The sequence below is a fragment of the Empidonax traillii genome, unplaced genomic scaffold (genome assembly GCF_003031625.1).
Source record: "Empidonax traillii isolate 1590-97213 ecotype Southwest subspecies unplaced genomic scaffold, ASM303162v1 scaffold37:size1818073, whole genome shotgun sequence".
Classification (NCBI taxonomy): domain Eukaryota; kingdom Metazoa; phylum Chordata; class Aves; order Passeriformes; family Tyrannidae; genus Empidonax; species Empidonax traillii.
Window position 1 is genome coordinate 981,577 of NW_020955230.1, and position 16,696 is coordinate 998,272.

The following is a 16,696-nucleotide window of genomic DNA, read 5'->3' on the forward strand; positions in this document are numbered from 1 at the left end:
CTAATCTGTATTAGACAATTATATGGTCTTATATTACTTGGCTGAAACGAAGTTAATTTTACTTGGCTAAAACAAAGCTAATTTTTTTGTTTGTTTCTTTCTGTTTTAATAGTGATGATAATAATTTTGTTTCATTTAATACAGAAATTTTAAGTTTCATATTATTCATAGAAGTGCAGATGAACAGGGAAAAGCTACCATGGGATATGTGTAGTTCTGTAAAGACCAGTCTTGAACACAGATTTATTAACTTTAGGTTCCTAGTTATCAGCTATCAGCTGTGTGCCATCATATCTAATTATTTCTTATTTCTGTTTACTGTTGTAAAGACAAGAATTGTATGGTAATCACAGCAAGATAGAAGAGTTGTCTGTTCATGCCTGACTGAATTTTCAACTTCCAGTGAAATCTCAGTTCTGACAACTCCAGAGTTTCCCTGCAAAGCTGAGACTTGAAAGGTGTGTGATCCAGGACAGCATCTTAACAGCCAGAGTTTGGAATTTGTTGGAAACACAGTCGGCAAATTTAGGAATTGTGCTTAAGCCCAAAATAAAGGGAAATGCCTTCCTTTGTAAAAGTCATCTCCCCTTCCTTTTCTAGTGTGTATGTTTTAAATTAAGGGTAAAGAGATGAACTTTTAAGAAAAATTGGGTTAAAGGTGTTCACAATACAGTAATAAAAACCCAATCTTTCCTGATCTACTGTGACTGACAGGTGACCTCTGTGCCAGCTGAGTGTTTTAAGTGCTTCCAATCTGATAGCAAATGGTGCAATCTATGGAAGTGACTTGGGTCTTCAACAAAGTGGTTGTTAATTGTGTAATTGTGAAAGCTTTTTTGCAGAACAATGTTTTTTCAGTTATAGAAATGTGGTGCATGTACTCTGTTGAAGTATGTGTCATATTTAGCTCTGTAAATAGAGGGATATCTATATGATATAACCAGCTCTCTTAATTCTGTGGCTGTGCTTGCCCAGACAGGGTTGTTTCCTGTGTTCTTATCAAACCTATGAAGGGATGGAACTGATTCTCTGCCTCCCATGAGACATTTCTGTTGCTTCAGCTCTGTGGACTGCTGATCTTTTTGCTCTGCTGTAGCCACACGAGGGCAGAGATACCTAAAGTTGTGCACAGTCATAGTGCACTTCCCACTGTGTAAAATATTGCTGGTACCAGCATCTCAGCTCAAGTCTGCTGGAGATTCTGCAGCATGTAGCTGGATGCAGTACAGTGGTGCATGCTCTTGGTGTAAAAGTAATTTGATTAATCTTTAATTGCTACTTGTGGTAAGGAATCATGGTAATTATATTAGTATAAAATGTGATTATTTTTTGTTATGTGTTATTTTCTACTTACATGTTTTAAGACTAGCATATTTGCATTATAGTAAGGCAGAGAGACCTAAGTTGGTTTTTCATGCATAACAGCTTTACAGGTGTTAGGGTGTTGACCTGAACCAGTAGATCAGTTGCTGCCTTGCTTCCCTTCTAGCTAGTTTTCTGTTTGTAGTTTTACATCTTTAACTTTCTTGGTGAGGAGGAGACATTCTCCTAATAGTTCATTATATAGTTTATTGTTTCTCCCCGGTTACATAGTGAATAAATAATGACCACTCAGTTAGGATGCTGGGTAATATTTGAGAGAGAAAACTAGCTCCTAAAAGGGAAAAGCTTTCAAAGTAATAGGATGGCATTATAGACAACTGCTCATGGCTTGATGATTGCATGTTGGATTTAGAGTTTTAGTTGGATTTAGAGTCTGTAGCTCGGGATTCTATTCTGACTTTTCTTTTAACTTGTGTGTGTATTCTTGAACAAGTCTCTTATTTGTTTTTAATCTTCATTATGCTATATATGAAAATTTACAGTACTATCCAGGGTTATTAAATAATCTAGTGTCTACTGTGGAATATTCTGCCATAGGAAGTGATTGAATCTAAAACTTAACAAGATTTTAAAAGGACTGTTGTATGAGAATCAGAAGCGCCCAGGGATGAAATAATAACTGACAAAATAAGAACATTTCCTTCTGTTCGTTTTATGGTTTAAACCCATCTCTGGCTGTAGGGAATTGGAAAGATTATACATGCAGGAACAGCAACCCTACAGCTTCATGATACAAAGTTTCTTGTAGCATTCATTATCTGTCACTAGCTACATGATCATATTCTTGCATCCATTTATAATCAAACACCTTGTGATTGATATATCTGAAACTTGAATTGAAACAAACAGTCCTGAGTTAATAAGAAAGGCAATGCTAACATTAAAAGTGATGAACTGTACAGCTAAAAGATTCACTTACTGTGTTGGTATTCAGTAAACAAAAAGAGGGGAATTATGTTTTTCCTCTTTTGCCGTTTGATCAGTGCTGTCTTTCAATCGGACATAGTAACTGATACTCATTCAGTGGTCCTTCGCTGTTGTAAATTATACTGGGTTTGCACTGTACTAAATAATATGGGTAAGTGCTTTTATTTTTCCTTTTGGATCTTGTAAATTAGCAAATCATCTGTGCATTGGAAATCTTAATTTCTTTTTTTTTCTGACGTGGTCAGCATGTGCAAGATGGGCAATAATGGTGATGGAGCTGTTTGCTTTTTTAATTTCTGAAACAACAAGTAGGGTTATTCCTGTGTTGACAGTGTATTTTCTCAATACAAAAAGGGTATCAAACTATGGAGCCTGTCCAGAGGACGGAGACCAAGATGGTGAGAGATCTCAAGGGCAAGACTCAGAAGGAGCAGCTGAGGTCACTGAGTGTGTTCAGCTTGGAGAAGAGAAGGCTAAGTGTGACACTGTAACAGTCTACAGCTTCCTCAGAGGGGGCAGTGACTAGGGAGGTGCTCATCTCCTTTCTCTGGTGATGAGTGACAGGACATGAGAAAAGGGAATGAACTTGCATCAGGGGAAGTTCAGACTGAATGCTAGGGAGAAGTTCCTCACCAAGGTAGTGGTGGGTCATTGGAACAGACTCCTCAGGGAAGTGGTCACAGCACTAAGCCTGGGAGAATTCAAGGAGCATCTGGATGTTGATCTTAGTCATGTGGTTTATTTTTAGGTAGTCCTCTGAGGAGCTGGGACTTGAACTCAGTGAACCTTATGGGTCCCTTCCTGCTTGAGATATTCTGTGATTCTGTGTGTTCTTTATACACAGTTCATACCAGAATGTTTTTCCATTTCTGCATTTTAGGTGCCTTATCAGGAGCCAGAGAAAGCTGGGAATATGATTCAGGAGCAAGAGACCTTCAGAGTCCAGACATCCATAGTCATTTTACACTACAAAAGGTGTTGGAGTGTGGTGGAAGCAATGTGACTCAACAGGCTGCTCTGCAAAGACTTCTAGCTCAGGCCTCAAATTTTAGCAACTCTGTTGGAGGAAGCTACTTAGAACTTGCCAACACTGTAAGTGCGTTTTGCCCTCTGCTTTTAAGTTTTGTCAATTTTTTTTTTCAAAAGCAGCATATTAATCCTAGCCTTTAAGCCCTCATGGAAACAGTACTGCACTGTTGTTGCCTTTTATATACTAGAAAACTAATGTGATTTTAGCGCTTAGTAGATGTATAATGTTTCCAAAGCTTGTATAATTGAGTTACATCAACAAAGGTAGGAATCTGTGAGGGGCCAAACTGAAGTTCTTAATTTATACAATTTTAACAGAAGAAGATTTGTGTCTAAAAACTTCATACCAATTAATTTGAAGTATAGTGTCAGATTGCTCAGAGGTGTTGTACAGCAAAAATTCGTCCCAGGTTATTTTGTTACTGCCCACTAAATTGTTTGGAAATTGTTTTAAGCCTTTGGTGTGCTACCAATGCACTTTTTTATTTCTACAGGCAAGTGCTATTCTTCATTTTAAAAAGTACGTAGCTGTTTCTGCTGGTTTTGGCTGGGATAGGGTGAGTTTTCTTCACAGTGGCTAGTATGGGGCTGTGTTTTGGATGACACTGTTGAAGGAGTAAGGCATTATTTTTTGCTTTCCCAGTGTATTGGTATCAAGTTTGTATTTTAATTTTAGCCTAGGCTTCTTACAAAAGACCACCCATTTTGTAGCATGTTTCCGACTTATGCTGCCTGGAAGTCTCAGTGGAAAAGTAAAAGATACTAAAGTGAAAGAGAAAAAATTCTACTTTTAAAAATGATTCTTCATTGGCATGCTTCACTTTGATGAAATAGACTCCTATTAAGAGTATCATAAGATAATTCAAGCTGTAAGAGAACCTCAGGAGGTCATCTAGTCCAGCATCCTAGATGGAAGTGATTGCTGGCAAGAGAGGAAAATCAATGCCTTTAAGCCACATTAATTGAAAAGAAAATGGTGGAAAATATCCTGAAAATGTTTCAAAAAGCATTCTTAGTTTTATCTAAGTTCCTGAACATGAACTTATATAGGACCTTAAGTTTCCATACACAGAGTAAAAATAAAAAGATGTTAAAAATTAACTAAGGGAGAAAAGAGTTTAGGAGAGTTGGCAGTTTCCTAAATGTTCTCATCATCAAGGCAAGAAAAGTCATCTACTAATAGGTGGATGATGATGGTTTAGAAATGATGATATAAGACATAGGTGTGCAGTATGACTCAAGAATGCACTGTGTGATGGCTACTACATTGCTACGACATGTAAGAATCTTAAAAATGAAAGCTGAAGGCTCATAAGGCTCATAAGAAATAAAGAACCCCAGGTTTTATGGCTTTCTTTTTGTTCCCATCTCTAAATTCCTTCTATGCTTATTATCATGAAAGATGCCTGATATTTGTTTTAACCAGCATTTGTTATACTTCTGCTTTAAAGTATTCCTTCTATGCTTTTTGAAATCATAGTAGAATCAGCAGTCTCTCATTTATATGTAGATAAATACAATAACATCTTTGTTTGACTCCTGTGGAGCACTGGTGTCATGGGTCATATGTAAATTTTTGCTTTGGCTTTATTAAAATGGAGAGAGAAAGGAATGGGAGGAAATGGAGAAAATTATTTACTTTGGGTTTCAGTATTTACATTTGTCCATCTTTCCACAATTTTAATACTATGGGGCATGCTTACTGCAGCTAAATTTAGACTCTTTAGCAAGATAAACACAGCCTTCACAGAGCTGTGATTTTAATATAGGTACTTCCTTCTTTGTTTCTTTTTCAGGTTGTTTTACCAACCTGCATTTGTAACAATAACAAGGAAAGCCTCTCTCTCGCATTCATTCTCAGAAATGACAGATCTCATCTTTCCCATTTTTATAGGTTGAATTCAGTTAATTAATCAAGTGTCAGTTCTTGTTACTTAATGTCCTGATTTTCTTTCTGGCTGCCTTCTTTTAGCCTTCTTTTGATTTTAAACTCTGCAGTCAGGCTAAAGACATCCTTGTGGTGATTATGTACCTCTACAGAATAAACTATACTCTGCAGTCGAGACAGAGGGTCTCCATCCTGCCCTTGATATTTAGGTTTTCCATTTGCAAAAGCTAAATATACATCAGTCCATTGTCACTTTGCCTAGTTTTATTTAGGTATGTTTTTAAAATACCTTTTTTTTAATGTATTTTTTAAATCCTATCAACATACAGCTCTACAGAGTTTTATCACAATGTAATACCTGCTCTGAAGCATTATTCCTTACCACAGGAGCAATACAATTCTTTTAAAAGTGCTGTTTGAAATGTAGCCATTTATACTCATTGCTTGTATTTTTATCATCTGTCCATCTTGCATAATTTTTATATCTTTTGCTTTATTAATGCATGTTCAGATGCATCTTTTGGTTTACTGGAATAATGTATTCTGTAGTGTCTATAGGATCTTTAACTCTTTCAGCCTTGTCCAGATTTTTATATTTAAATATTAGGAACACATTCCTCTTTATAGCTCTTCCTCTTGGTACCAATATTTATGACAAAAGTATTAAGCTTTACCCTGACACCACTTACTGATGCTGTACCTATTTGTGCCAATAGGAATCCCTGTGTGTATGTGTTGGGGAGTTGTAAATAATTAAGATCTTCTTCATGGATGGAATTCAAACATTTCAAAGGATTTCTTTGTACATGTGGATGTTTGGATTGTTGATTTTTGTATGTTCTTGAATCTCTAAAGTTGGACAAGGATCACTAATGTGGAGTCATACAACTGTAGTGAAACAGCTGATCTGTGTCAGGTCAGATCTGTTCACTTCCCAGACAACCAGGGGACCTTGGTTGGTACCCTACAGTGCCATAAGGAGGGATAACATTCTGTTCTAAGAGACAAAATATTGCTGTTCTCTGAAAACATTGCATGGGCCTTATCTCAGTATGATAGGCATATTTCACATTAGAATTCCAGTGAAGTTTAATAAGCAGAAGCAATAAGATAGATATATTTAATTCCTTTTTCTTATTCTCATTGCATGTAGTTAAAATAGACTTGATTTTTTTTTGTAGAAGGTGTACATATAAATGGTAATGCACTGCCATATGCTTAATGTTCATTTCTGTTGCCTAAATTCAGTGTTGTTTTAAGATGAGTTTATTTGTTGTCACAAGTAGCTACTTTTACATAAACAGAACCCATTATGTCTGCTTCATTTGCCATGATGATATTATCTCAGACCTCTGTTCTTTTAGCTGGAAATATCTCTGGTTTGCTGAGAAGGTCTCTGCATCAAGATTTTACGTTTCTAAAATGTGGCCCCAAGTATGTTGGTATATGGGTTTTTTTAACTATCCAGTCCCTGGTCTGATGGGATCCAGGATCCTTAATCCTTGGTTTTTCCTTCCAAAGAGCCTCTCTTTGACTTGCACCAGAGCTTTTTTAGTTGGAAACATTTAAAAAGATTTGATGAGAATAGAGTCGACTTGCATAGTGGAACGGTACAGCTGTATTTTTGTCAACAGTGTGGTAAAATTTCATTATGACCACAGTTTAAAAGGTTGTGTTGCTGTTTCTGCCTCAAAGCAGCCACAGATGTAGTTGTTCTTGGTCAGAGAGAAGGGCTTATTCACAGAGTTGCCTGTATTACTTCCTGCAGCATCTCATTGGTCTGGCCGGCGACAAAGGGTGCATAATCCTGGTTTATCCTGTGCAGCACTGTCAATGCAAGATGGATGTGTCTAGCTTGGAGGGCACATTTGCACTTCTCCTCTCAAGGAGAGCTGGGTTTGGAATGTCTCCATCAAGAACAGCTTCCTCATGAGGGGAAGAGAAGGGGCAGACACTGATCTTTTCTCTGTGGTGGCCAATGACAGGACCCGAGGCAAGGGCCTGAAGTTGTGTCAGGGGAGGTTTGGGTTGGATGGTGGGAAAAGATTCTTCCCTCAGAGTGTAGTCGGACACTGAAACAGATTCTCCAGAGAAATGGTCAGGGCATCAAGCCTGAGAGAGTTAAAAAAGCATTTAGATGTTACTCTCAGGCACATGGTGTGACTCTTGGGAATAGTCCTGTGCAGGACCAATAAGCTGGGCTCAGTGATCCTTGTGGGTCCCTTCTAACTTGGCATATTCTGTGATTCTGTGAACCAAACAAAAAGCTAATACAAAAATATTCTTAATACATCTTCTTGAAACTGCTCTGGTATATGCTCTTCCTCAGCTATTCCTGTTTGATTTGCAAGTGTTTGTACCTCATCTAGAGGTACTGAAGACTTCACTGGGCTTGAGAACAGACTGCTCATGCATCTGTGTGAAAGAACATGCTTTACATACAGCAGAATTAAGACAACTAAACCTGATTTAGTTCTGACTATGAAGTCTCTGTGCCAAATGCAGATACCACCTCTGTTGGGTACACAACCAAAAGTCTGTAAAATACTGAGTTGAACTGGAAGTATGTGTTACAAGTCAACATGTATTAGCATTTGTTTCTCAGCACGATCACTAGCAGATGCAAACTTAATGTCTTTGTCTCAGGAAGCATCATGTTATCCAAAAATAGATATTCTTACTGCAAAACCTCCTCATTAGTCAGACTCAGTGAATATTTGCATTGCTAATTTTCCTACTGAAAGTATTGAGCTGCAAGTTATGACAGACAGAAGCACTGTTTGGAGAAGGCTACTCTTTTTATTTGACATAGTTTATACTGAGTGATAGTTCCAAAAGTTGCTATTGCTTTTTTCAGGGACAGATGGCATTTCCCTTCCCATCTTGATCTGCTCCTTGATCAGACAAATCTAATTTGCTGTAGCCTATTTATATTAATAGCTTTTGTGTATAAAAGAGCACACTTACTATTAGCATTGTGTTTACATTTATGTCAGACTGAAATGCAGCTGGTCCTGGATAACTGCTTGAAACAGTATTAATGGGCTGTTTCATCCTAACTCACAGTAAGCATTTGTGTGGTCTGAGGTGCATGTAAATGTAAACTTAGTGATTTACATGTAAATTCCATACTTCTGTCATGTTATTTAGCATATAATAATTTCTTGTAGTGCCTTAATAAATGTAGTTAGTACTTTAGCAGGAGAGTATCTCAGAGGTGCTTGGTATGTGGTCTATATTCACACATGACATTCTGTGATCAAATTCAAAGTGCTAAATTTAATCTCTTTGTCCAAATAATGTGTCAATTATTCAGCTGTTTCCCACCTTACCTCCTAGGTTGAGTGTTAGACAGCCAGCTAATGTCTTTCACTCTGTGACCAGTAGAGAATCTGCCTGTGTAACCAAAAGCCTTTCCTTACAAAGTCTGAAATGATTCAATTATCCACTGATAAAGGATGGCTGGTTGTTCATCTTATGAAGATAAGTTTTCATTTGGCAAAAGTCACTGTAATATTAGTGTGTGTAGAGAGAAAAAATTATACTGCTTAAAAATCCCATACCGTTCACTTTCCCAAAACGTTGTACACTTCATATATGTACTGTGATTTTTTTTAAACTACATTTTTGGCTCATTTTAACGAAGCGAGTAAATGTAGATTTTAAAATCAATTCTTTAAAAACAGGAAGGATTGTCTGATTGCCAAAGAAAGCGAAACTACTTTTGCAGGGTATGGGAGAAAAAGGGCTTCCTAGAGATTTGTGGTAGTCCAGGCATTCTCTTACAGCTATTCTAAATATGAACCATTTTCTCTGTTGCTAATATATAGGCATCAGCTGTAAATTAAATGTGAGTTTTATGGAAATCACACAGGTATTTCCTTTGGGAAATGACCTGTTAAGGAAAAGTATCAAGGAAATCTGAAGACAGAACTGTACTGTGAAAGGTAATTCCGTGGTTGTTTTGTAGGCTACTTTGGTTTGGTGTCCCTATTAATGAGAATCTAGTGTAAAATTTCTCATTTAATTTCTGAAGCCTTTATGGTATTAGAACTCACTAATATTAGTATGTCCTTTTCTAGCAAAGCCTGTCCCATTTTCTCCTCCCCCTCTCTTCAGATCTACACTGCTTTTAAATTATTTGTTCCTTGGTTTGGGAAGCTCTGCTCCTTCAGCTGCTCTACCCCTTCCTTCATAGACAGGGAAATGGGCCCCAATAACAAATATTACTATGAAAATATAGTCTAATCATGCTTTCAGTTGGAACTCTAGTAGAGAGAAAGGCCTAAAGTTGAAGATTCAGGTGGTATAGACAATTGAGCCCACTATAAAAGCTTTGTGCCCAAGATAACCTTGCCTTTTGTGAATGTGCTTCCAAACTAGATATCGTTTCCATTCTGCCGGGCTAAAAATAGAATTCAAGAATTCCATTAAAGCAAGAGCTGATTATTGGAATATAGATTCAGGAGGTTTGGCTTGTTAGAAAGCAGGCAGAAGAGCAATTTTGTCTGACAAGCATTTTTTATGTTTGAGGACTTGGGAAGCTGTTTGCTCCTTGTCTTTGATCTCAAGCCAGCATTGTAATGGACCTTGTTTGTCTGAAGCAGACATCAGCTATAATAGGATTATGCATTTTGTTTATACAGACCTGGCTTTGATAGCCCTGTAAAACAGTGCTCAGTTATTAATTTTGTCTCCTAAAATGGACTGTGTGGATTAGATCTGTCAGGAGTCATCTATTTTAAATGAAATATAATTTTTCAGTCTTTTGAATTTACTGTATTGTGGCAGACACAGAGGTGAGCAAATGGTAAATTATTATTTTTTTTTTTTAGAAGTCCATTACTATTTCCATCTGCAGATGATCACAGCACAGTGTGATGGGTGTCAGCACAGGTCACATTTGTTCAGGCAGCCTGTTAATAGATCTTTTTGACTGAGGCTTTTAACTGGATCTTTTATATGACATATGACAAGCATATGACAAAGTTGAAGTGCATGGAGTGATGGGGTTTGACCTAATTCTGTGTTTATAATTGGATTATGTGAACTGTCGCAGTTTGGTACTATAGGAAAGGGGGTCCTAACAATTGTGTAGAAGTAGAAGTTTTGAAGGTCTTACAGTCAAAATTTCAAAACTTCTAATTTAACTTAGTTGCAAGTTGCAACTTCTGGCTCCACTACAGGTATTCAGATGTTTTTGCAAGTGTTCAGGTGTTTTTACTTTCCCAAACTTTTTTTTTTTTCCCCAGGTGTCTGAAATGAAGAACAATTCACCTGATACGTTTAGCCGTCACCACTGCACTCAGCTGTACAGAATATAGTATTAATGTTATTGTCTCACTTGGCATTGGCAAGTTGAGCCTGAGGGCCAGGACTAATATGTTGAAGCAACATTAATATCATGGATTTTGGTGTACCGGAAAGATGTAGCTTTTGTCACAAGATTTTCTTTCTTACCATCTGTTCTGCCTGTTCTCAAGTATGAACTGTTGACTTGATGCGGTTAGCAATGCTGAGCTTCTATGAATCCTCATTTATTGAAAAGACAAGATGACTTGTTCCTCCATTCCTTATACACACATTACACCCTTATGTTTTGGTTTCATGAAATATAGGAATTTTGATAATAAAGTGAAAATCTTAACTACAGTGCAGAGTTGAAAATGGACCCCAAGTGCTTTTGCAGTTCAGTGTTAGGTTAGTTATAATGGAGTATGCAACTGTTATCCTGCCAACCAAGTCAGGCAAAGCAGGGGTCCCATGTCAGTGCCATGGTTAAATCGTCAAGGGGTTCCGGTTACTTGGAATTGTTTCTCTGCTGCTCTCAGGCCTGGCACAGTGACTTGAGGCAGCGCAGGGTGCTGTCACTGTTCAAACACCCCGTTCCTCTTTGTGTTGTGGTGGTTTTTAAAATGACTGTATGGTTGTCAGCACAGCTGTTTTGAGGAACTGTTTTAGTTCTAGTGCAGAGAAAGTGGGGTTGGATACTTCTGCACAGGTCATGCTCTTACTGTTTCTGCTTTTTGTGAAGAACTGTTTCTTCATGATTGCTTCATTTTGGGCTAGAAAACCATATTGTCACTTCTCAGCTGGAAGACAGTTTATGATAGTAGCTATGTTGCAGTGTATTGGTAAACTCCACTTTTCATCCTGCTAGAAAGCAATCAAAGTAAACTTTCAGGAAGTAAAGTTTCAGGAAGGACAGTGTCCATTCTGTGGAGGGTTCATAGTGAAACAAGAACCCCACTGATGTACCCAAGTGAGGTTTGTACCTCTAAGCTAAATATCCATCTGTAATTTCCTACACTGAGTTTTGTATTAGTTTACCTGCTTGGAACTATAATTTTAGGAAAGTGACTGGAGAAATAGGCACTGAATCTTTCTACCCTGTTAATTTTTAAAGAGATTGTAAGTGCATATTATTGCTTGAATATAATTTTTACTTAACTATTGATTGTCTGATATGCGTTATAGAAAAGGAGGGGAAAGTCTTTGTTTCTGTAGAAACTACATGGATGTCAAATGTTTTTTTCATAATGATGAAGTATCCTGTGCCAGGATTCTGAATTGTGAAGGCAGAGCAAATAAGATTTTTTTTTCTTAGACATGGGTTTGTTTATTTGATTTGGTTTAGTTGCTTGATAGACCCTTATCTGAGAGTAAACACTAGAAATATTGAACAAGTAATTTCCTAACTCAGTAAAGTATGGGACTATCCAGAAGAGACCTGAAAATAGAGAAGGCTTTAGTTCTGTAATTACATTTCATGAATCTGAAGTAAGAGTAAGCGGCTTGAGAAAAATGTCTTGGGTTGTAGAACCAAACAAACCATATAAGAAAGTCAGAGATGATAAATGCTGAAGCAGGGTTGTTCACTGTCCCTTAAAATGTAAAAGGGAACCGACAGATATGAAGGCTGAAGTAGGGGTGAAGCAGAGGTAAAACAGTCTTGAAGATTATGGTGAGAAGCTTAAATATAGGAAGATGTACAGGAAAAATATCACTGAAGAGATTTAAAAGGTACATGACAAAGCAGTTAGAAGGGGGAAAATGAATTTTATAGACCAAGTGCAGGGTTAGAATAGAGAGTTTGGATTTTATGTTTTGCTATACAGAGAGAGGAAAAAACCCTTACAAATACCAGATCTTTAGAAAAATGAAGAAGTACTAGCAGTTACTGGATGGTAAATAGTTAGGGAGTTGAGAAGTGATCTGTAGACTAACTTGCTGATCTTCATAAGCAGCCACTAAACTATGCTGTCAAGAAATATATCAAGTTAATGAACTGTAGATTAAAGCTGTAGGAATTCAGTTATAACAATCATAAATTTCTTTGATAGTAAAATAGATCTGGCTGAAAACCAGGGGGTTTGATTCACCAAAATTTTTCAATATATTTTTTCAGCTCATGTCGTTGTTGAAGTAGTTTTAGTTATAATATCTACCAGAATGAAAGCTGAGCAAACGCCATAAATGCTCAGTGAAGTTGACGTTATTTAAATGTTCAGCCCAGCCAAAGACTGACAACACACAGATGTATCGATACAGTTCAAGGACTGCACTTCAAGAGCTGAATATTTGCAGAGGCACAGTCATAACTGTGGAGTGGGGACTGGAACTGGAAATGAGAGTGTATGAGGGACAAGATACAAAACAAAGAGTGTAGGAGTAAGGGGAGAATGTAAATGAGGAAACCTCACTATTAGAGATTGGAAAAAATAGGAGAGACTTAGCAGGGGAATCCTGGCAAATCTTTCTTGTATAAGGAATTTTTGAAGGAGATTCAGTTCACAACTGGTTAATATGAAGGAATATAAGTTGGTACCAAGACTGTAGGGACTGGAAGTGAAATGAATGAATTTACCTTGTGGTTAATAAATGGAGGAACTTATGACTGAACTGAGGGAATACTGGATTGTGAAGGGAAGGTAAGCAGAAGTCTGATGGCATGAATTGTAGTTTACAGAATGGCATTCTTGGTGTTTTTAAGCAAGGAGCAAATAGACAGTGATGATATTAGGGGGCTGCAATACAAAGAGAGCATAGAAATGGCTATCTCTCCCTGTCCTCACAGGCAAGTCTCCAACATGAATAACAGGCACACATTGACTCCCTCATTCTTCTCCTGTCCTGATCTGATGCTGACACTCTGTGGGGTCAGAGGGAATCAAAATGAGTATGATAGGTTTGGATAAAGTGACAGGAAATGAAAATGTCTGTTTGACAGGTTGGTGAATGGCTTCATGGCTTGAAACACTGGAGGATGGAAAAAAGGATCAAATGTGAACCCCCTAGGAGACTGCTTGGGTCAAGGATACGACTTTTTAAGTGGATTAAGTAGTTGAGGAAAGGTGAACAGGTGAGAGTAGCTGATTAAAGTGCTGTTTGGAAATTGTATTATTCTAGATATGTTATCTGTTTAAGACTAATCGAGATGGTTTGATTGAAGGAAAGAAGAAATTTTTGCTTCTATTTTCTTCAAAGAGAGTGCTTCATTTTTCAGTGTAATGTTACTTGCAATTGTTTCAGATGAGTTGGATTTTTTTTCTCTCAACCTAGTTGCTTAACCTTCACTAGCATTAATGAGAACAGTTGGTGTCATGAACCTGCCATTCCTTTTAGCCTTTCCCTTTTAAATCATAGTGCATTAGTGCTATTGAATAAAGAATTTTCTGGAAACATTATCTAACTACTGTATTGAATTTCTGCTTCCAAGTTTAGCCTTCATGTTAACCTTCTGAGTGCTACTTTTTTGTGCATGGAAATGTACTACACCTGTGTATTTTGTGCAAGAATGAGAAGAAAATAAAATTGTACTCAAACTGTTTGTAGTAGATTTGCAATACTTGAAGGTGTAATTTATTTGTGTGTAGGATTGTGCAGGGTGCTGTTTTAGCTATAGAGATGATATTGAGACAAACAAACAGGAACTAAATGCTCAGTGGACTTTAATTAGTTGCATTTCAATTATAGAGCTAATTAACCAGAACCAACCAAGAAGGGCTTATTTCATACATCCTGGAATTGTGATCAGCTAATCGTGCATGTTGCATGCAGAGCGAAACTGCTTCTCAGAAAGTGGCACACATCATGATGAAGAATATATGACACATACATATTTAATAGATAATTGCTTTTATGCTGTAGTTTTCACTCTGCGGCTGTTAAATCAAGGAAGGAATATTCATGTGTGCCAAGTGTCACACCTGCTCCACTAACTGTAAGCAAATAGACTGTTGTAATTATTAAGACATATTATGAGTGAGCAGCCTTGTAAAATAACTACTAAATAACTACTAAATAACTGCTAATGTTTTCCATATTCTGTGAGTTTCAAAAGTAAGGTGAGAAGGGCAACAGAGTTGTGTATTGTCCTGAAAGAATCCTTTTAGACCAGGTGATAGAGCAAATCTTAATAAATGATTATTCAGATAAAATCAAAAAAGTAGAAACCCCTGGTGATTCTTGGACACGTGCCAATGATTTTTTCACTACAGTGTAATAAGAGTAAACAAATGGAATAGAGTGGCCATAAGATTATTAGAACAACAATCAGCAAACTGGCAACACTAGTGGTTGTTGCTGCATTATTCTGAGATTATCCTGGGAAGAATCAGTGCAAATGTGCTTACCTGCAAGCAGTATGTACATCATGAGTGCTTTAGAGGTACAAAAGGCAGTAATGGATCCGAATGCATGGGATGGAGTGGAAGCCCAAGCCAGCATCACTGTCTTGAGAGAAAGCGTTTGCTGGATGTTGTTCCTGAAAGCCTCTGTGACAGAAAGGTTTGTCCAGCTGCTTGTTACCTCCTTTTTGTGTGTGCTGTAGTACACACTAAGGCATCCACGGAGACCATGTCGTCTTGGACTTGAAAATGTACATCTGCAGGTTAAGAGGTTTCTCTTCCCATTCCCAGGCTGACCCTCTCCTTGCCTGTAGAGGCTAAAAGAGAAGACAGGAAAAAGGCTGAGATCAAGGAAGCATTGCTATCCTAGGAAAGGAGCTGAGTCAGGAAGAGAATGAACTGTATGCTGCCAAACAAAACAGAGAGGGACTGAATCCAAAAGGCACCTCTTTCACTGGGTCACAGGGTGCTGTGGTAATTTCCTGGCAATGCAGAATTGGCATACTTGAGGTTTTTCTTTGTTTTCTTTGAAATGTGCCTTTGGCACAAGCCAGTGGGAAAATATACTTTGGCTTCAACAAAATTCTTACTACCCTGCTATTGTATTAGGTGTCTTGCATGTATTTGAAAATGGTAAAACAGCCTGCAGACAGCTGGTCAGGTCTATCTGGGAATTTAATTTTGTGATGTAATGTTTTCATTCAGTTAGTAAATGGACTTGGAGAAATGCTAGATGATAATGACATTTCACAGAAAAACAAGTTCTACATCTTCAGGTGCTCAGACTATGTTCTTGATGCTACTATCTTAAAAATGTGATATATGAGTAAGTATTTGAGAAGAATTGTTGCATTTAATTTTAGCTAGCCCTCCACGGTAGTTTATGAGGATTCTGAAACAAGCATTGCCAGTTTTTATGGGTTGGTTAACAGTTGATGCTTTCCAACTGAGAAATGTGTAATCCTGTACCAATCAGTGCAAGTATGCAGATAGCAGTGGGAGTCAGCTGGGGTTAAAGTAAAATAATTTTTCATCAGAGTTTGGTTTAACCATTTCATTCATTGGCACATGGATTACAATTAATTTTTAAATTTTAAATAAACTTTGTTCTGAAAGTACTTGCATGTATCTCCCATGTTCTTACACACCTCTGAAGCTGTGAATTCTGTAAAGAGCAGAACAAATGTGGAAAAAAATCCTGTGCACCATATGTGTAGAGTTTACAGTGAATCTAGTTCAGATCCCGAAGTGTCCTGCATGATCATGCTTGGGATGCATCTGTGGTACCATGTGCTCTGTCTGATCTGTCGGATGGCTGAAATGTCCTAATCTGACAGAAATGGACAAACAATGGTGAGTGAAGAAAACAAGTCATAACTTTTAATTTCCGAATGGCTGTTCACAGTCGGCTGGGAAGTATATGGCAGTATAGGGATATAGTATGGGAAATGCAGTGTATTGAAGCCATGATTAATATGGACTTTCCTTTAGAAAACGGAAACCTTAGAACTTTATTCTTAGTAGTTCCAAGGCTTATCCCGTAGTTGGTGAACCTGTGATATATGTAACAGGATTGGACAAAGACCAGAGCAGAGCAGATTATAAAGGGGAAAATAAAGTTGATAGGAGTAGTGATGCAAAAAACCACAAAAAACTCATATCCCCCTGTTTGTGAAGGCATAATTTTGAAAAGATAAAACATTTTTAATTTTATTTTATTGGTTGCAGGAATTTTTGAACTGAAGTTGTGGGGGTTTTTCCTCATCTATGAGGACACATCATCTGTGAGTTCACTCATCAACGGTGAACTGACTATACAGTACCTTTATGGTTATAAAAA

General features: G+C 37.5%; 1 protein-coding gene across 2 annotated transcripts in view; it reads left to right on the plus strand.

The window, feature by feature from the left end:
- The window catches only part of MCC (MCC, WNT signaling pathway regulator), a 184,047-nt gene that overhangs the window by 27,455 nt on the left and 139,896 nt on the right, over positions 1 to 16,696 (plus strand). For both annotated transcript variants that reach the window (XR_003570542.1, XM_027878017.1), the window contains exon 3: positions 3,191 to 3,402. Coding sequence is in view for 1 of the 2 variants with exons in the window: in XM_027878017.1 (XP_027733818.1) it covers positions 3,191 to 3,402 (212 nt within the window). In the remaining variant the exon portion in view is untranslated. The remainder of the gene's footprint in view (positions 1 to 3,190; positions 3,403 to 16,696) is intronic.